This window comes from Lissotriton vulgaris, chromosome 6 (assembly GCF_964263255.1).
Source record: "Lissotriton vulgaris chromosome 6, aLisVul1.2, whole genome shotgun sequence".
Taxonomy (NCBI): Eukaryota; Metazoa; Chordata; class Amphibia; order Caudata; family Salamandridae; genus Lissotriton; species Lissotriton vulgaris.
In genome coordinates, this window is record NC_141694.1 from 496,513,173 (window position 1) to 496,535,542 (window position 22,370).

General features: G+C 46.4%; 1 protein-coding gene across 1 annotated transcript in view; it reads right to left on the bottom strand.

Moving 5' to 3' along the window:
- The window catches only part of CGAS (cyclic GMP-AMP synthase), a 271,868-nt gene that overhangs the window by 112,305 nt on the left and 137,193 nt on the right, over nt 1-22,370 (bottom strand). The window contains 2 exon segments of the mRNA XM_086926500.1: nt 17,522-17,615; nt 17,617-17,736. Of these exon segments, the coding sequence (XP_086782626.1) occupies nt 17,522-17,615; nt 17,617-17,736 (214 nt within the window).

Genomic DNA, 22,370 nt, shown 5'->3' on the forward strand with positions numbered 1-22,370 from the left:
GCATCCTCTATGAGTAGAGAGATTTCCGCGGTGTGCTTGGGGAGGGATCTGCAGTTGAGCAAGAGCATGGAATATTGTGTGGGTTCCATTTTTGCGTGGGGTGAGAAATGAAGTCCACACTTATTGCAAGCGGGATGTTGTAAGGATGGATCCCAGATGTGGAGACCGAGTGGAGCAGCTTCCTTCTTTAGTTGGAGGAGGGAGTGGGGGCTATAAGTTCTGACCCGGTAGGGCGACCGGACAGAGGGGGTGGCCCCTTGCCCCTGCCGACCGCGGACGGGCGCAGATGGGCTTGCCTTTGGCGCGCCTTTGGCGCGCCCACTGCGCGCGTCCGGGAAAGGCACATTATATCTATATGAGAGGGGGGGCGTGGCCTCAGGGCCGTGGGCGTAGCCTGTGGGCTGAGGAGGAGGAATGGCGGCGAAAATCTCTGTGCCGTGGCAGCATTAATATCGGCTGCGCGGCGATTTTGCCAGAGATTAGAGTGGGAGAATGCGCTAGGTAAGTGCAAGACAAGTAAAAACAAAGTATATTTGTGACAAGTAATTGATTCAGTTTTTCGCCCAAAAACGTGCACGCATTGCACTGATTTCAATGGCAACGCGTGCATGTTTGGTGATTCCCTTGCAGGAGTGAGCTTTGAAACCACCTGTTTGTAATTAACTTTCAAACAGATGGTGCCCTTGCTTGCTCCTGCAAGGGAAAAGCTGTGTGGGCTCTGGGCCGCACTCCCCCAACCCCTACTATTTGCTAACCCACGGGAAACAAACGCAGTGTACGCCAGGCTCCCAAAAGATAAACGTACCGTTTCAAGTTATAAATATCTATTTCTTTCTCTGGTTCTTTTATTCAGCGCTACCTGTTCCTAGGCAGGTTCAGAGCGCTGTTCGGATAATTCACCAAAAATGTCCTTCCCAAAAGCGATGTAATTTTAGGTGAGCTGCTGAGTCTTCTGTATTTTTTATTTTCTAATGTAAAAATGTAAGACGATCTCCTGATGCATGCTTATCAAGGGTACATATGTTTAATATGTTCAAGTGCTTGATTCTGTCGCACATGTCCTGCCTCCTTTACAGTGATTTGCCCGACAGGAAGGAGAAGCCTAGATTGTTACAAAATGTCTTGATAAGTCGTTAGGAAGGGTCAAAGTTGAAGGACTTGCATCCTGAACCTGGGAATCACCTGAGGCCTGCACAGAGCTGGCGTCAACTCAAACTACCCAGCCCCCTAGACACATCTAGACTTCAGTCCATGTGCAATCCACGCCTGTGCAAGAGCGCCAAAGCCAGGCCACTCTGAGGACAGAGCAGTGCACACATAAACCGCTGCCCCCACAAGGAGGGATTGGCAGTGTCCACCCGCCATCGCTTCTGGGTCTTCAGTTCACAGGCACAGCACTCTGCGACTGATAGATGGGAAACTATTGTAAAGGTTGTATGAAAGCATCTGCTTGTCTGGCTATGGCGGTCTTGCGCAAGCATGATTGTTCCAACCTCGTGCCATAAATCATCTCATCCTGCCTGCTTTGCATATTCGGACCACAAGTTGTAGACCGGTAGCGAGATGTCCACATTAAATGTGCCACACCTTTTATTATAGTAAGATGGCTTATTTTCTGGTAAGCACATGGTTGCATAAGTGTTACACAATCTAATTTAATGTGGAAAGGGCAGTGTTATTAGAGTGGTTATCCAGTGCTCCTATCGAAGACCAAATCATCGTGGAGTTCCCAGGACACCCCCACGCCGTACGGCCCTCCAGCTGTAGGCGTGGTCTCTGCCCCAGAACCACAGGTCCGTCCCTGACCTCGGTGCCCCCTCGCTACTGCTCGCTCTTCCTGCTCCGTTGTGCTCCGCATTTTCGTCGCATTTTTGTCATTTTGCTTATTTATGTTTTTACTGTTCTCCCTCTGTATTCTCTTTGTTGTGTGCCTATTTCCTTAGGATTGTACCCACTTGTGTGCCCCCCCGCTCCCCGCTTCCTGCTTCCCGCCGCTGCTCCCTCGCAGCCCGCCCCTTTTCCTTCTGTTACCCCATTGGCTGCCCCGCTCCTGCCTCCCAGCTGCTCCTCCCTCCCACTTGGCCTCATATGGAGCCAGCGGTCACGCGCAGCGGGCGCGCCAAAGGCAAGCCCGACTGCGCCCATCCGCGCCTGGACCACGCCCAGCGCCAGAACCCCTGGTCCTCGACGACGCCTGCGCACCCGATGAACTTACGACGCCGCCACACTCCACGCACTCAATGCCGGCAGAAACCCCGCCTGCCACCGAGCCTCCCCGAAACGCACCCACGGACCCTTCACCTGCCAAGCCTGCCAATTCACCTGCCTCCGAACCAACACTGCACCCGCCAAGCCGAGCACCAGCAACAACCACCTCAAGTGCATCCTGCTCAACACCCGCTCCATCCACAGGCACGCCGTGGAACTCTGGAACCTCCTCGACACAACCTCACCAGACGTCGCCTTCCTCACGAAAACCTGGATGAACGCCTCTTCAGCCTCCGACATCGCCATCGCCATAGCTATCCCGGACGGCTACTAGATCACCCGGAGGGACCGCATCAACCAATCCGGAGGAGGCATCACCATCGTCCACAGAAACACCATCCGAATCACGGCCAACTCCGACAACACCCTCACTGCCGCCGAACACCTTCACTTCCAGATCCACACCGACCCCAAGACCACCCTCAGAGGCACTCTCATCTACAGACCCCCGGGAAAACGAACACAATTCAGCGAAGCCATCGCAGACTTTATCAGCCCGCACGCCCTCACCTCCTCTGACTACATCCTCCTAGGGGACCTCAACTTCCACCTGGAGAACAACAAGGACTGAAACACCGCTGCCCTGCTGGACAACCTCGCCAACCTCGGACTCAAGCAACTGGTGAACACCCCCACCCACTACGCCAGCCATACGCTTGACCCCATCTTCTCCTCCAGCAAGCACATCTCCTTCAGACCACAGCTGCATCCACTTCACCTTCAGGAGAACCACGACCCACCACCACCAACAACAGGCTCCCCGCAGAAGCTGGACCAAGATCACCGCTGACCAGCTCACCACCGCCCTCAGCCAGAACACTCCCACCAACACAACGGACCCCAACGAAGCAGCCCGCAACCTCACACAGTGGCTCACCGACTGCTCAGACGAACTCGCACCACTGAAGAACCCTCCCAGCAGACCTGGCAGCAGGAGAGCCTCGTGGTCTACCACTGACCTCAAAAACTCCAAGAAAACCTGGAAAACACCCTTGAGAAAGCCTGGCGCCAAGACCAGACAACAGAACACATGACTGCCCTCAAGAACGCCACCCACTAACACCACCAGCTGATCCGCACCACCAAGAAGACAGCGTTCACAGAAAGACTGGACAACAACACCCACAACAGCAAGGAGCTCTTCAGCATCGTCAAAGAGCTCTCAAATCCCAGCGCTTGCAACACCGACATCACTCCCTCGTAAGACCTCTGCGACTCTCTCGCCTCGTTCTTTCACCGCAAGATCGCCGACATTCACAACAGCTTCGGCGCACAAACCACGCACCCAACCGCCGAACCAGCGCCCCCAACCGCCACCCTCTGCACCTGGACCCCTGTCAGCACCGAAGACACCACCCACATGATGAACACCATCCACTCCGGCTCCCCCACCGACCCCTGCCCACACCACATCTTCAACAAAGCCGACTCCATCATCGCACCCCAACTCCGGAACATCATCAACAGCTCCTTCGCAACCGCCACCTTCCTGGAGAGCTGGAAACATGCCGAGCTGAGCGCCCTCCTCAAGAAACCCACGGCGGACCCCACAGACCTGAAAAACTTCCGCCCCATCTCGCTCCTCCCCTTTCCAGCCAAAGTCATCAAAAAGACCATCAACAGACAACTCTCCGCCTTCCTTGAGACCAAAGGATCCCTCGACCCCTCACAGTCCGGCTTCCGAGCAAACCACAGCACCGAGTCCGCCCTCATCGCAGCCACCGACGACATCAGGTCCCTGCTCGACAACGGGGAAACGGCTGCCCTCATCCTCCTGGACCTCTCAGCAGCCTTCGACACCGTCTGCCACCGCACCCTGATACAGCGCCTCAGCAACTCCGGAATCCAAGGAGCGGCCCTGGAGTGGATCATCTCGTTCTTCGCCGGAAGAACCCAGAGTCCGCCTCCCCCTGTTCCGTTCCGCGGCCCCCAAAGTCATCTGCCGGGTTCCGCAAGGATCCTCACTCAGCCCCACCCTCTTCAACGTCTACATGAGCCCTCTCGCAGCCATCGCATGCCAACACAACCTCAACATCATCTCCTACGCCGACAACACCCAACTGATCCTCTCCCTCACCAACGACCCCGCCAAAGCCAACCTCCAGGAAGGTATGAAAGACGTCGCAGAATGGATGAAGATCAGCCGTCTGAAACTGAACTCAGACAAGATGGAAGTCCTCATCCTCGGACCATCTCCCTCCGCGTGGGATGACTCCTGGTGGCCCCCTGCCCTGGGTAGCGCGCCCAAACCAACGGACCACGCACGCAACCTGGGCATCGTCCTGGACTCCTCCCTCACGATGACCAAGCAAGTGAACGCAGTCTCATCATCCTGCTTCAACACCCTGCGCATGCTCCGAAAGATCTTCAGATGGATCCCCACAGAAACCAGGAAGACGGTCACCCAGGCCCTCGTCACCAGCCGCCTGGACTACGGGAACACCCTCTACGCTGGAACCACAGCCAAACTCCAGAAAAGACTCCAGCGCATTCAGAACGCCTCAGCACGACTCATCCTAGACATCCCTCACCGCAGCCACATCTCTGCCCACCTGAAAGACTTGCACTGGCTTCCTGTTAACAAGAGGATCACGTTCAGACTCCTCACCCACGCATACAAGGCTCTCCACGACATGGGCCCGAAGTACCTCAACAGCCACCTCATTTTCTACACACCCACCCACCAGCTCCGATCCGCCAGCCTCGCCCTCGCATCCGTCCCACTAATTCGGAAATCCACCGTCGGAGGAAGATCCTTCTCCTACCTGGCAGCCAAGACATGGAACTCCCTCCCCACTCACCTACGGCTGACCCCGGATCACCTCTCCTTCAGGAAACAACTCAAGACCTAGCTGTTCGAGCAGTAGCGACCCCCCCCCCCCCCCGCCTCTGCGCCTTGAGACCCCCACGGGTGATTAGCGCGCTATACAAATTCTGTGATTGATTGAGTATCATTTTAAATAGAAACTGAAGTTTTTCTAATGCATCCAATTTTTTTTATAGAAATTGTTTTTTTTTTTCAATGTTTTAAAATGCTTCGACAATAACGAGAATGTTGCATGATTAACTTTATCCTATAATGATTCCCTATTTGACAGTTAATTGTTGCATACTTTATTTACTTGCCTCACAATTTCGTCCCGTCCACAGAATTTCTTTCGCCACTGACCGGCCCTGTTGTAGTAGTTAAATTACACATGAGACAGTCATAAGGGTTTGGTGTTTATTGAAAATCTATAATTCAATGGACCTCTTGCAATGGTGAATGGCAATCTTCAAACCACAGAGACCTAAAAGACGGAAACAGTCACTGGTGTAAACCATTTTGATCACGGATTCCAATTTTTCATACCTATGCACTTCTCTTATGTGTGGTACAAACAAAAAAACTTTCCAGTTTTCAGCTCTAGGTCCGTCTTCGAAAAGATATTCTGCAACCCACAAGCTCCTAATTCAGCCTGGGGCCCATTGCCTAACTTAGCCTTACAGAGATATCAAGTTGGTTTTGTGGCGTACTTTAATATTCCATTATTTATTCTTTTAAACATCCTCGGCATTATATTATGGTAGTTGACGAGGAAAAATATGTAGAAAAGTGGTGCACGCTCACTAAATCTTAAATGGACAGTATTCACAAACATTTGAAATACATTTTCTGTGCTTTACTGCACATAAATGACAAAAGAAAGATCCACGTCGAAAGGAGCAGAGTTATGACTCATTTTGGAAAAAATATTTGAGACTGAAAAGAAAAAAGAAATCAAAAGTTGTCTTTTGTAGTACAAGATTCCCTCTGCCCTCTGCGCAACCCAGTCGTACATAACTTGAATGCAGATATTTCGTGAGCAACCTTCACTTGCCCCCTTTACTTCCGCCAGGTGTCAGTTACTCTTAAGGAAGGCAGAAAGGTTTGTGTACAAGATAAACAGATGTAACTTGATCCCGTAACTCAGGTGTTACTTGTCAGAAATAAGGCCCTGGTTAATACTTTTAAATGCATCACAAAACCGGGCTATGGCCATTTAAAAAAAATGTGCCTGTGCCTCCCGTTTAAGTTTAGTTCATTTACAATTGTAGTATCCCATTATACTGGGATACCCAAGATGGGTGGTAGGTCGCAGACTAGATTGGACATCAAATGAGGGGAAAAAGGCACACTAGCGTAATAAGACCCAGAGCGGTCGAGAGCACCTTTATTTAAGCCCTCGGGCGAGCCCGCCCTCGGGGTGCGTGCAGTACGTGAAAGGGCCGGGTGGCTCCGTCACTACATCCCTCCAATCTTTTAGATACAAAAACCCTTCCGGGTGGATGTTCAGTCCTGGTTGTTGCACCACGCAAAGTCTCTCAGTTTCTGGCTGGGGGTTGGATTCGGCCGGAGACCATACCTCTGGCTCCGGGAGTTCTTCGCTTCCAACCCCTTCGTGTCTCTCTCGGACTCAGATGACACAATTCCAGAACTCTGTGGCTCTTCCGCCCCAGCTGTCTCTCCTGCTTGGGGCTGGTTCAGTTCCGGGCTGCCAGGAGGGATGTCTGTGGAGATCACACCTTCCCCTTGCTCAAGGTCTTCCGTGGCATGGTCGGTCAGTGGTGGTCCGCTCGCGACCTTCTTGAACCATGAAGTGTTCCTCGTGACTATGCGAGTTCCACGCATGGCGGAAACCATGGTGCCTTGCACACTGATGACCTCCCATACTTCAGACTCATACGGGGTGCAATACTTCCAGCCGGGGTAGCGGTCTTTCACCATGACGTGGTCTCCATCGGTTGTGCCCTTCGGGTTTGGTTCGCCTTCTCATTGGACATCTTCCTCCAGTTCTGGGCGGCCTCTTGATCCAGCACTGGGGGAGTCCACGACGGGTCCACAGAAATGCTATCTCTGGGTACTCTCCGAAACACCAGGTGAGCCGGTGCACACTGGGTGTTGCAGTGTGGGGTTTGGCGATACGCGCTAATAAACTGCAGGAGGCACTGCTTGGCATCTTCTCCCTTCTCAACTCTAATTCTGAGGGCCTGATTCATTGTTCACATGAACCGTTATACTTCTCCGTTCGCCTGAGACCACTGAGGCGTGATCTTCCAGTGTCGGATGCCTCTGGAGGCTAGGTACTCTTGGAATTCTCTTCCCTGGAACAGTGGCCCATTATCTGATTTCACCTCCACAGGCAGTCCCATCATGGAGAAGACGCATTCAAGAGCAGTCTTGATGTTGTAAAACGCTGTTGGTGGCACCACTTCCACCACTGGGAATTTCGAGTGGGAGTCGATGAGTACCAGGGTGCTCCGTCCATCCGGAAATGATCCGAAATCTAGGCTCACTTTAGACCATGGCTCCCAGCATGGCTCTTCAGTGATTACCGGGTGGGGCGCAGGATCGCCACCCGTGATGTTGCAGGCATGGTATGAGCGGACAACCTCCTCAAGTAAGGCGTCCATCGCAGGGAACCAAACTTTGCTCCTCAGCCTGGCCTTGGTATTCGAGACTCCTTGATGTCCTTGATGCGCTAGACGGACCATTTCTTCTTGAAGACTCCTCGGGCTCACTAGGGTGGTTCCTTGCAGCACGTCTCTGTGAAGGCCTTCACTGAGTTCACTCTGAACTCCCCACACTTGTTGCCTTAACAGCCTTTCCTCTGCAGTCAAGGAGCTGACACCATCTAGGAAATTAGGCCAGTTTCTGTTGGCTAACATGATCTTGACCTTGCAGGGCAGATTATTTTGTACCCCAAACAATTTTTTATTTTGGAAAAAATCAAATCGTAGAAAAATAGTGTTCTAAAGTTAGAAGTTTTGTTTTGAAAAGTGAAGGTCGAATACAGAGTCCCATAGAACAATGTGTGCTAATTTCAAAAGTCAGTCTCATTGTTTGGAGAAAACATAAAATCTTCTAAGCTGGTAAAGAATTTGTCTACCACAGTAGTTGAAAGTTGGACTACTTTGTTAAGTAGACCGATTGCACAAAAATGTGACGCATCAGCGTCAGCCGCATTAGCAATGTTCAATGGAGATGGTGATGGTACCTGTGTGCCTGTCGATCCACATATCTCACCGTCAGCAGATTGTGTCTATGAGACCTCAATGAATGCCGTCATCAGGATTAGCAGCCGCTGGGGGCAACACAATGCATGGGCCGTTACCGAACCAAGCAAGGTATCAATATCAGTTGGCAGGACTGATGGGAGTGTTAGACAGATGTCCAACATGCATTCTTCTCCACATAGCTGGCATCGAAGAACAGGTAAGATGCAATCTTGCCAGATTGGTCAGAATGATAGAAACCATGTGGTATTCAGATCTCTTAAACGAGCCTAGCCCAGAATCTGTATCATGTGCTCACAACACTTCATTGCCAGGAGAGTGTTCTCTATGGTAATCTGGGTGTCGCTGGTGACCGGACTTGCCATATCGGAGCAGAAGGAACAAGACTAGTATTCCTGCTACGAGTCCCACAATGAGAGGCAGGCCGCTGACCACAGAGTGCACGAAGTTTGGAAATATGCGAGGACTGCTTCAAAAGGTGCTAACAGTCCTGAAGAAACTGTCTTAAATACATGTATAATACCACTGGTGTCAGACATGTTTAAGATACGACCTAACATTTCTACGAAATGCACAGGGCAGTTTGTCGATAAAAGGGCATGTATCTCTGCAGAGGACCTTGCAACTTATAGTTCATACGTCTCTTTGGACGAGATCAGTGGCACCGTTTTTTGTAAAAGAATGGCTTTCATTCTGCTTAAAGTATCAATTTGTATAGAAGAGATGTTCAGTGAAGGCCATAGTGGCGACTCCCAGTCTGTCTTAGTTTTAGGAAACAATACTTGCATACAACAAGTGACCCTGCTGACAGTTACGAGATAGGCTATTCCTGGCAACATGCCACAGCAGCTGTGATCATTCAACATAATATAGCTTCCTTTAGAAAGCTGCCTAAAAAGTGGATCTATCACTGCAGCTGGAGAACCTTGCAGGTGGCAGGATAAGTTGGTCGAAGAACCGTCACAGGCTCCATGTAAATTAATACCCTGACATAAAAGTGTACCGCTTAGTGTGCTTTTGAAGTTTGTACCACTAAGAAATACTTCTTTACCCCCACTCCAAAATCTGTGTGTATATGGTAATTCCCAGGTTGACTTAATGTATTCTTTACCCAACCTTTCATACACACCAGCTGGTATATGTTTCAAACAATATTGAAAATGGAAAATTGTGGAGGAGGAGCTACGCGAGCATCCGAGATGGCCGCGTGGAAACAGAGCTCCCCGGACCCCCGCCACTCTTCGCAACTTATCCTGTCAACATCCTGAATTCTTGGACGGATTATCGAAGAGGAACCTTGGCTGATTCCATAACTCTTTTCAAATTTTAATTCGGACACTGGGAACAGAAACTATATCGCTTTGAACTTTTGAAGCCCACCCAGTGGTAAGCCAGGGACTTGGCGAATTGTGATGCCGGGACGTAGTTGAATAACAACGGCAGAGGGGTCTTCCCCAGCAGCCCAGCTTCAACTTTCGGTTTCGTTTTTGGATCCTGGCATGGTCTGATTGCGAGAAGGTTGCGCTCGGCCGGGGATCTGCCCAGTCTCTGTTCAGCTTGAGTGAGACTCTATCCTCTTTGCAGTAGCGTCAAGTCGTGTCTCTGCCTTGGGCACACAAGCCTGTTTTTGTGAACTGTTGGTGACTTGCCCGCAGGTGGCCATTTTCACTAGGTCTTGCGGGCCCCTCCGGGGCGCATCTTGCAGCATGGCAGCCAGGGACGAAGCCGAGAAACGGAAGACTAACACGCCCCTTCGTGGGGGATCGGTCCAATCCAACAGTATGGACCGGTGCACTCAATCCAAAGGCTCCCCTGGAGTCACCAGCCGTACCCCGGAGGACGCCAAGGAGGACCCAAACGCCCCTACTGATCCGTCTCTGCAGGACATCATGGGCGCCATTACCAACATGAAGGAGACCATCGGCCAACAGTATGAGGCTCTTGCTCATAAAAATCGACACAGTTGCCATCGAGGTCACCCTGATCAGAGCTGACCTCTCTAAAACCAACGAGAAGGTGAAATCGCTGGATCTGAAGACTTCTAGCCTCACGGCGGATGTGTCGGAACTTCAAACTGAACTTGAAATCAGCTAATGATCTTATGTCCCATCGGCTGGAGGATTTTGAGAATAGGGCAAGACGCAACAACATTCGCGTCATAGGTGTTCCGGAAAATCCTGAGATTCACTCGATGGATCTTCTGGTTGAGGATCTTGTCCTGAACCATCTTGCCCCTTCTGGACTGAGCAAGTTCTTCACAGTGGAGCGCGCCCATCGCGTTCCGGGTGGAAAGCCTAAACAGGGCACACCCCTGAGGCCCATCATCGCCAAACTTTTTCACTTCAGGGACCGTGATGCTATCCTGCAGGCATCGAGGCTGAGCGGCCCGGTGAACTTCGAGAACTCCACAGTTAACTTCTACCCGGACTTTACTCAGCTCGTCCAGAGGCAAAGGATGGGTTTTCAGAGTGTAAAGCGACGTCTTCGAGACCTAGGACTGAAGTACGCAATGCTTTTCCCCACCAGGCTTCGTGTGGAGTACGAGGAACAAACATTCTTCTTTGACCGGCCGGAAAATGTGAGTGACTAGCTGGATTCCCTGCCTGCCCGGACCGACCGGATCGAGCACCCTGGTGGTGCCGAAGGTGGTGAGCCTGAACAGAAATGATGTTTCAGCCCCTGATCTCCGAATACTAGACACTGTTCAACTGGGTTCTATTCCTTTCACTGGTGTTCCCTTTAGGGTGGCGGGGGGGACGGGCCTCTTTCCTCCTCCAGGGTCTTTTTGTAGAGTGGGAAATGTTAGGGCCACAGGCACACTGCATGTTGGGTGGCTTTTTAGTCTACTGCAGGGGTGCAGGGAGGGGGGAGTTGTAACGGGAGTTGGTTGGGGGGCGGGAAGGGGTGTTTGTGAGTTTGTTTTTCTTTCTCAAGGCAACATATTGGTTTCTTCTATGCTTCGAATGTTCTGCTCTTTGTGGGGTGAATTCTGCATCACTTGTTGGGATGGGGGTAGTGGGTTGAGATTAATATCTTGGAATGTCAATGGATTGGGTGATCGCATTAAATGGGGAGTGGTACTGCAGTATTTGCGTCAATTGTCTCCTGATGTGGTACTCTTGCAGGAGACGCATCTGGTGGGAAATATGTGTCAGGCCATGAATAGGTGGGGTTATCGTCTGGCCGCACACTCTGGGTTTACTACTGGTTCTAGGGGGGTGGGTATTTTGGTTCGGTCCTCTCTCCCCCTGGAGATTGATGGTGTAATCCTCGACGACAGAGGGCGATGACAGAGGGCGTTTTGCCGCCCTCACTGGTAGGTGGAAGGGTAAGACTCTTTCTCTGCTTACTGTATATGTTCCCCCGGGTCTCCAGACCTCCACCTTCTCAGATATCGGCCGTGTGATGCTAGAGCTCCCTGATTGCACTCTCCTTATGGGTGGGGATTTTAATTCTGTGCTCTCTGGTACTGTAGACCGCCACCCCCCCAGGGATCTTCCTAAGTCCCAGTCATGGCTTGGTGGGTTCTTGGACACCTTTGGTCTGGTAGACTGCTGGAGGTTGATGCATCCGACACAGAGTCAGTACACCTTTCACTCTGGGGCCCATGGGAGTCTCTCCAGACTTGATTACATCCTTATACCCGCTGCCCAGTCTCCTTCTGTTAGAGAGATCAGACACCTGGCCCGGGGCATTTCAGATCATTCTCCATTGTGGCTTTGTATGGACACTAGGGTGAACGCTGCGGGGCGTGTCGCCCCTGTTAACCCCTGGTATTTGCGTAATCCCAAGATCCGTAACAGTTTGATAAAGTCTCTAGACCACTATTTCCTGGAAAACGAGGGGTCTGTTTCCTCTTCTTTGTCCCTGTGGGAAGCTTTCAAGACTGTTATTCGTGGACAGGCTTTATCCTTAATTGCTGACACCAAGAAAGATAGAAATCAAGAGGTTGTGCGTCTTGAGGCGGAAATATTGGAACTAGAGAACGACCTGAATCGGGCGTTACCCATGATGGACTCCACGCCCTTGGTTTGAAGCAACTAGACTATAAATCCCTTGTCATGGATGCTGCCAAGACAATGTACAGGGAGCAGCAGGGTAGACTGTATGATGTTGGGGATAAGACAGGTAAATTGATTGCGTGGCTTGACAAGAAGGAAAGAGCAAATCGTGTGGTCCCCGTGATTCAGACTTTTCGATGGTGAGTGTGTGACTGACCCAAGTGAGATTGTGGAGTGTTTTGTGGATTATTTTCGTACTGTGTATTCCCCGGTGTCTGATAGAGATGAGGACGACTCCCATCTATTGCTGCGTGATATTGCGCTGCCCTGCCTATCCGAGGAGGACCGAGAGTGCATGGAGGCTCCGTTGCCTGCAGATGAGATTGCGATCGCAATCCGTTCTGTCCGTTCGGGCAAGGCTATGGGCCCGAATGGCTTGCCTATTGAGCTGTACAAACTGCGCCCCGATAAAGTCGCACCATATCTTCGCGATATGTTCATAGAGTCATGTGACCTTGGCACCCTTCCTTGTGATCAGCGTTTGGCAACAATCGTGGTTATTCCTAAGGAGGGCAAGCCTTGGGATTGCTGCGCATCGTACAGGCCCATCTCCCTGTTGAACGCTGAGCCTAAAATCCTAGCCAAGGTTCTCGCCAATCGTCTGCTTACAGTGGTGGGGAGTGACTAAGGAGAGGCGGTTGTGGATAGTGCACACAGATGAGAACGCCGAATGAGATTTGAAAACATGGGGGCTGTTGCTAACCGAACTACAACCCCAAAGTCAGGTGGAGGAGGGGGCGGGCTCCCACACTCGCTCAGGGTCCCAGACAGCAAGGCCACGAGGCCATGCAGTTATCACAGATGTCCCCTCCTCAGGTGCGCAGCATACTGCATTGGTTCAGAGGGGTGACCACTCCCGGAAGGTGAAGAGAGATGTGCCACTCATCCATGGGAGGAGCCCCTAGCATATCAGTCTCCATAAAACGACCATGCATTAGGGAAGGCCCATTGCACTGTCAGTCACCTAGAATGATATATACCGGATATACAGAATGACACTTTGTCCTCTGACAAACTGCTGCACCGCATCTCCATAGGATACCAAGTGGTGTACTAAAATCTTATAAATTAATTGCTGCCTAATCTTGTCTGCCTTTCAAGTTTATGTTATGTAATAGTTGTTTTTTTCATGCTTAAGGACAAATTGTAAATACAGCTTGTTGTAAAGAAGAAAATAGGGATGTCTAACCTTTATCGGATGTGCCTTGTTACATGCTTCATAATGTAAGTTGAGTAATGACATTGTTGTACCACGAGGATTGCCAATGTATGTTATAATATACAAAGGAAATAAGTTGCATTGGCTAAAGCTGTAACATAATGCCACGGTAACCCCACAATAATTTTTTTTTTTTTTTAAAAAGGTTGTTTAAAACCACCAAAATCTCCATAAGGGTTGTGTGGATTAGTGCAGGGTGCTACACTTATATAAGTGAGCAACACTTCCGGGGGCAGAGTCAGCACAAAGAGGCTACACGCTACCAGCGGCTTCGGAATAATTATTCCGTCCTCCCGATGAAGCGCGCATAAAAGGCATAAGAGGTACAATATAACCTTGCCAAGAAACACAGTGGAACACAAGACCCACTATTTTTACTGCACAAATAGTGTAAGTGCTGTCTTTTCCGTCCTAATGAATGCCCCATAGACCCGACTGGGCATAATGGGGCAGAAACATGTCAACTTAATCTGTATAGAGGTATAGAGGACCCAGTAACACGATCCACAGATATACCCATTATAATTTTGTAATAACACTCCTCCTTTTGGATGAGTGTGTTTTTTATCCACTTCATACCTGTGTGTGGTTTAACATCTATCTCTGGACACTACTGCGCTTTCCAGTGATTGCCTCAGGCTTGAGGCTTGCATACAACACAATAAAACCCAATGATGATGCAATAACGCATTAGTGTAGGCGGAGAACTAAGACATACCGCCAACGTTCCTATAATGAGTGTATGAGGGCTTTTTAAGAAGGATAGAGAACCTAGGTAACGCAGTTACCAGTTGTCCATTCCCCCCTTTCTCCTTTGATTTTGAACACCATATAGTAAGCCAGCCTCCTACATATGGGCTGTGGGCAAGTCTACCCAAAGTGCTGGCTGGTTCTGGTCTAAAATATAGGGAACATTACGGGATGGGATGCCTGCTATCCCCAAAGAAGCCTGGTTGCTCTCAGTGCAACTGCCCAACAGTAACAGAGAAATTAAAGCTATGGACACAACTTTAAATCTGAGTAATTAGTAAGCCTGGTACCAACTGCCACTGTTTCTTATTTCCGAATATAAGCTCATGATATTGTCTTCTTTAGAGTCCACCTTCTGAGCTGTATACACTTTGCAGAGAATCACTGATATCAAAGGTAGGAAACTGTGATGGAATAAGGAATCTAAGCAATGCCTAATGAAACGATTTTGCTACTGTTTAAATCTGCAAAGGGCCATGGTAGAGTGACTGGTGAGTATAAACTCCACCGTCACCCAGTGCATAGCCTATGTGCAGCTTACCGGTATGCTGCCATGAGTGGCTTTTCTTTATAAGAAGCTGCAAAGAACATAGACCTATGACCACAGCCCAGCCTGCCCAAAGCTGCAACATCAGAGTGACCTATTTTATGGGTAGAGAGTAAAGAGACTATCTAGCTAAACCAACAAGAGAAGAAAAGGTAGCAGGAGGCCTTTTTTGCCTCGTGCCTTGTCAAATGACGGACTTCATTTTTATTGGTGCCAAGCTGTGTGGTTTGGAGTTCTTCCATACTTTCAAAACCAGGGCCACCATATAATTTCCCATCATGATGATACCAATCAAGAGAATGAGGATCCTGGCGCACAGCCATCATTGCGTGGCCGCTGTTGATGTTGTTGACCCTGTGCTTGAGGGCCCGAGCGCCACGTTGGCCCTAGATCCTCCATTGATAAAGCTGCCACTGCAACTCACTGATGCAGACCCTTGTGTGAGGGACTATGATCCTCCATACCAGCATCCAACCTACACCTACCTTTGGCTACCCAAAACACAAGCTTCCCAACTGAATTCTGCACTGAGTACCGCCTCCATTATGAACTACAAACGTGTGGCCCTGGGACCATCAATGTTGTGTCCTGTAAACAAGGATCAGCAAATGCATGAAGCGAGACACTTCTTTACAGCGCAGTCAGATCAAAAAAAGCATGCCTCTGCTCACTGGCAGTTGAATGAGATAAGTGCACTCCCTATCCACAAGAATTAAAGACAACATTGCAAGCCTTAAATGTTTATACCTAACAAGAACTGTGCTCTGGCTAAGGCATTAATCTCTCAATGAACTGTAGCTTGTTATCCAAAATTATAACCTAAGATACTGAGGGGCCTATTTAAAAACTACTAACAAACTACAAAATGCTACTCACTAACCTATTTGAGAGGTCTTCCACTCTGCCTCCCCTATCTGAAGTGTGCAGATGTTCACCCCGACTGTGGAGCTCTCAACACAGGTAGGTTTACATTTAAATAATAAAAGCGGGAGGGACCAGGGAGTGGCAAGAAAATGAGGTATAGTAAAGGGCAGGGGGATTGGGAGGATTAAAGAGGGGTGAACGCAAAGCTAGGGATGGCTTAGGGACAGACATGCACCACCTGCTAAGCCCATTGCTATTCTCAAACTGCACTTCACTTCTATAGTTACTACAGCCAAAAAGCATCCAAACCAGTTGTAAGAGTGCTCCAGGGCGGAGCTGGAGTATACCCAGCTCAGCCCTGGCCACTAGCAGGTACTGCAACACCCTCTCATAGAAAATAGAGATAGGGACTAAACAATTAAACCCCATAGGACATAATCTTAAAATAAATCACTTTATTTGAGCATTTAAAAAAAATTAAAATATATTTTAATGTAAAATGCTGATTTAAATTATTAGGAAATATTTAATTAAATTAATTCTATGTATAACGTTTAGTAACTTTAAAATAAATATAAACATTTCTGTGGGTGGGTGTTATTTTTTAAAATAAATATTTAAAACATATATTTTTATTTAATATACTTTAATTACATTTTTAATTTACAATTCAGTTAATAGTGCTGTAGAATTTTTAAACAATTAATCTCCATTTAAAATACACATATAAAATGAATTTATATTATCATTCAACTAATAAACATTTTTTGTCAACTTTAATAACGTTTTCAAAATGTCCCCATACTATACCATAAGGAGATCTCAGCCTCAATTGCAGAGGTCTCAGCCACGCTTCTGAGTAACTTTACTCTGGTTAATGTTGAATAGCCAAAGGTAGAAAAGCAACTCAACATTGTAAGAGCAAACTCACAAGTATAGATTTACTCACAAGTAAGTTTATTTTTGTGAACAGGTCTCTGAGTAGCCGCAGATCCATACTCCATAATCAAGACAATTAGTATTAACAGGACTTTTCAACATGTTACTAAGAATGTGCACTTAAATAAACTTGAATAAAGTCATTTCTTTTGAAGGAACAAAACAGACCTAACTATTATATGTGTTGTGAATGCTGCAAGTCCTGGGTGAAGTAAAAACAAGTATATCCCCACACAAGGCCAAGTTTAGACTGACCTCGCTACCCACTGAAAGTCAAAGGGGGTACTTGGGAATTTAGTGAACTTACAGTTATTTCTGGCGTTTGTGATTGTAAGAACAACTACAATACTTCTTTCAAGGACTGCATAGTTGCCTTTGAGTTTCACAGGTTGTGGAGAACTGATCTGCCAATGGTGTTCAAAATCTAAAAAAGTGGTTGATGTGAAATCAGTTAATCATCTAGTTCACCTGTCGGCCAGCAGCATTCTAAACCACTTCTGACACATATTACGAAAATAATCACTTTGTAACGTGAATAATCTCATTAACCAGTTAATCGATTTGATGGTATCTTCTAACTCCATGCTTGAAACAAAAGCCTTTTTCCAAAGATTTTTATACTTACAACTACTAAAAGGGTGTTCTTGGCAAAAAATAAAGTAGGAATATTGCACTCTGCTTAAGCATTCTATTAACAATTTGTGATACATTTATTTAGTATATGCTTTTTATTTTTATTACCAAACAAAAAACTACTAAATCAAGCCCTGTAACAAGTCATTTAAATAGAAAAATGATTAACCTTCAATACATTAATTTTTTGGTGTGTGATCTTACCTTCAATACATTTCTTTATTATATGTGACCTGAGCGTTTCAAGCACTTTAGTCGCTGACAACCATCCATCGATAACACAATTTACAAATTTTTTTTTCATTTGAATTCCTTTCAAATGATACACGGTAAAAGGCTCCAGCTTCATCAAAAGGTTCCAACTTAAGTCTTCCAATCGGTATTTTAAGCATTATATCAAACTCATCAGGTTTTGAAATCTAAAACATAAAGCACTGATGTTAACCTAAGGTAAATAATCTGGTTGAAGCAGAAAAGCAATAAATCAACAATTATGTATTTATTTTACAAATTGTAATAAAATGACCTTTTTACAGCTAAACAAATTAAAAGCATTGCCATTTTCCTACAAATTTTGCTGGATGGCACGCAGCAGGTAGGATTATTACATTCATCTTAAGCACTCAATTCTTATTTACAACCCTGTGAAACAAATTCCTTTAAAATAGGGCCTTAAGAGCAAGTCAATGTTCATAATACTGTGAAGCTGCAAACACCTCCTTTCTCGTGTTTTCTGCAACTTACATGAAACGTTTCTGTCTGAATTATATTTATGAATGTCTATAACATAGTAATATTACAGGGCACTTAACGAGCCAGCATTGGCAATGCCAACATGTCTGGCTGATAAATAGTTTTTCTCCACGCAACTGTGATCATTTTGTTAATATATGCAGCTGCCAAAGCTTGAACCCTAATAGCATTCCAATGTCCTTTGTTTGCCCCTTAGAGTGTCTTAGTAGTTTTTCTCTGCCAGCAGCAAACAGGGAAGGATTTACGTACATGGATTTGTAGTTCTAGCATGGCAATGCACTTGTCACCTGACCTCTTTAACCTACACCAATCGTATTCCACCATTCCTTGCTTCCATAGAAATACATATAGATTCCCGTACAGTGTACTTGTAATGCCCCACATTACCATACAACATCCTATTAAAACCAGATCTATTGGAAGCACCAATGCTTGTTTCCTATCTGTCGACACAATGTGCACCCTACCCTATTAACCGTGTTTGCGCCAGCTGCAACACCAACCCTTAAAGGCTTGCTGCAGTCCATTCTTCATGGATTCACTGTCCTTTTCAACCCTCTAACATGCAGGCCGTGTTCAATTTCTTATTCTGCAATGCTTGTGCTATAGAATTGGGCCATACAAACCGAACTTCAGGGCAGCCAACAGCTGGACTGTGTGCTCATCAGCACAGCAGCTGTTTGCTGAGGCCGGAGTCGGGCAGGAGGAAAGCAACACTACAGCAGTGCTAGAGACAATGATCCCCTTGATGCCATGGTTGGGCACGTGGCTGGACGCACCACTACTTGCGGTTTTATCATGCCAGGCTTCGCCAGGATTTGCCTGGTGCAGATTGCGGCCTTGCTGCGTCTGCTAACGTGTTAGTTAACATTTATTAGAGCTGGTTAACGTTTTCAGAAGTTTGCTAGCTTTTTGGAAGAGCCGTGGTGGATTTTTACCTTCCCTCGCAAGAACAAACTGAGCTGCTTACACTATGGTGTATGAAGTCTTGAGAAAGAAGAGATACTCGACCCCCATGTTAGTATGAACTGATGTTTGGAATCTTCCTTTGATTGTTTGTTTTGGGATCCAATAGAGGACCGCCTAACTATTCTTGTCTCCAGAAGGAGACTTTTTATACCCCATTAGAATGTCTTTGAAGTTATCTTATCCACTAAGGCAGGCCCTTGAACTAGACTGCACTGACATTATTCCTTTGCCTTCCTCAATAGAGGACCTCACACATTGGTTATGGAGTTGGAAAGCTGGAGTTGTGCTATACTATAAATAGAGGCTCTCACAGAACAGTACAATGAAGATAGAAAGTTGCAGTGGTGCTGCACTCCCAATAGAGGTCCTCTTCGAACAGTCCAATGTAGATAGAGAGCTGGAATTGTGCTATACTACCAATAGAGGTCCTTAAAGGTGCAACAGCGACGGAAAGCTTGTTGCACTACATAACCAACAGAAGTCCTCACATAAGAGTACAATGGAAATAGAAATCTTGTTACACTCCACTACCAACAAAGGTCCTTACAGAAATGAGCAATGGAGATAGAAAGCTGCAGTTGCGATTTACGCACAGAAGAATACAACGGAGATGGAAAGCTGCAGTTGCTCTATAGTGCAAATAGAGATCTTCACAGACAAGTGCAATGGTAACAGAAAGTTGTTGCACTATGCTATCATAGGTCTACCAGGAAGTGTACAATGGTACCAAAGCCCTTCATCTGTGTCTACTTAAACTTTGGATCATTGAATTATGAAAAAGGAACACAACGTTGACATTGTGAGAAAATACATAGAGCACTGCCTGCTTCTAGGTCCAAGTTTTCTTCAAACAACTGCAACAAACTAATAGATTATGTTCTGCAAGATCACATTTGCCATGAACGGACTTTCACCATTTGAATATTTTCATTTTCCACCAGTTCACTTTCTTCTTAGGAATCTGGTTGTGCGCCTCAATGGAGAATGACTATAGCGGTATGGAAATAGTTGTCACACTACTATACATATGGACTAGCGGTCACTAGGCACTACAAGCATCTAAAAAGTATAATTTGTGGAGAACTGTGTGTCAATCAAACCTGCAGGCGTGTGCCTTTCACCTAGAAATGTGCATACAAACTGTTACTCCTTTATTTTTTAAAAGACTACAGAACTATATCAAAGCTGATAATTATGAGTCAGCATTGTAATTTATAGTCAAGTATATCGATCTTGATTCGATTAATAAAAAACAAAAGAATACACCGCATAAATGCATTAAATCACAGTTTATCATAACAATTCAGCATAATTGTATAGGCCAAAAAAATAATACATCCACTAAAGTAGAGTTACTTAAAAACCATCAACAAATCGGCGTTCCTTGCCAAAATTGGATCATAGAGTGACTTGTGCATAGATAAACAAAAACAAATCAAGGGCTAAAAGAACTCCAATAAATACATCACCATTAAAACATTACAACCCCACCGTAATCCTCAGCCTTTCATCAACAGATATAAACTATTAGAGCATGTTTACTCATTTTGAAATAGCTTCACATGAGGTAACATGGTTACTGTCAACAATTCATTAACCTTAGCAAATATTACACCATAAAATGACTTCTAAATAAAACAGATGATTAATTGAAGCAGGTCAGATGCAAACAACTTCAGGAAAAAAACATTACTTCCCCACCATATTCTTCAGTCTTACAGCAGCTGAGAAAATGTATGGTCCATAGTGAAAATATGTTCGGTCTGCAGCAGCTGCAGAATAAGGCTGTCTTACAGCTTCTAATGTTCAGAAGCCTAAGCAATGGGATTAAAAACTGTTTCCGTCGTAGAACGTCAAATTTACAAAAAATGTAACAGAGATTGAGCTGGACAGGAGTCACATGGCATAATTCAAGTTCTGAGTCACAGTAAGCGACAATTGGGTAAGAGACTAGAAAATGGGCTATTTGAAACCTGAACCCAAGTAATTAAAATCTCTGAAACTGGTGAGATAGGGAATAAGGATAAGGCTCCATACCATCTGTGGTTACTAAGAAATGGTAGGCTGCCACCCTTTTCTTTTTTAATTCTTGAAATTCTCTGAGCCGGCCACACAGGGTAAGGAATTCTGTATTTAGTTGCTTTTTAGATGAAGTAGTAACTTCAAGTGTATTATAAAAACACTCTGACCTCCATAGAGAGGCAAATTGTTCTTTAATATTCCTTAGCCATGGGATCTTAGAAACGTGATCAACCCTTAAACAATCAATGATTAGATCGTGATTAAAAAGAGTTTCTTCTTTGTACCAAATGGAATGCCACAAAATAAGTGAGGCTAATTTAATACGGTCCTCCACAATTGGCAAGCCCAATTCCATATGACAGAGATAAGTGGGCACGCTATTGGGGACAGATGGGAGTCTTCTCCAAAACACATTCTCACTAACCTGTAAGTGCGACGTGTCACAATAACACTAAATACCAGCACCATATGTCACAACAGAGCAACATTATAGATTTTAGCCATCAAATCAGCATGCGCCGGCAAGCCACCTCTGAGTTCTTGGCTTCCTGCATGTCTTTGTAGATTTTAACAACTCAGTTACAGTATTGCAGAAACCAGTTTATGCCCTCAACATATTTAAAGGGTCCAATGCAGTGTCCAGACATGGCACTATCTGCTACTATTCTAGCTACAAGTTCTACTATGCAGCACCCTGAATCCACTGTTACCCATTCATGAAGGATGCCCTTATTGCAATTTGCCTCTAATGGTACAAGGCATAATTTGTTGCTAGAAGTTACCCAATGCAAGAGAGAAAGTCAAGCAGTTATAGTCACTCGGAACACTCCGTAGGATTGAGAAATTGCCAACCTTGTGACGATTTCTCTCTAAAAAGACATTAAAGTCAATCAGACTGCCCGTACCTTTACCGGTAAAAGTGATATGTTTATGAACGGGGGTAGCAGTAAAATCTAATGTAAAAAGAAGAGAATGCTTACTCATGATGCAATTGAAGACTGATTGTGCTCAAAATTGGAGTAATCTCCACTAGGACGGCCCAATGCACCACATACAGAATTTAAAGAAATTGAGCAAAGCCTACAATTAAAATCCCTCTCCCCAAATAACATGAGATTGCAATTTATAATAAATGTCTTGAGTGTTGTGCAAATAGGTAATGACATTCTACTGTACATAGAGGCTAGCAGCCACTGTGGAGTAAAAGTGTAAAAAAAAGTTTAGTCCTGGGGCATTTTCTTTTAGGTGTATGCATACATGATCCACTATGCTACCAATAGAGGTCCTCACAGAAGAGTACTACACTGTA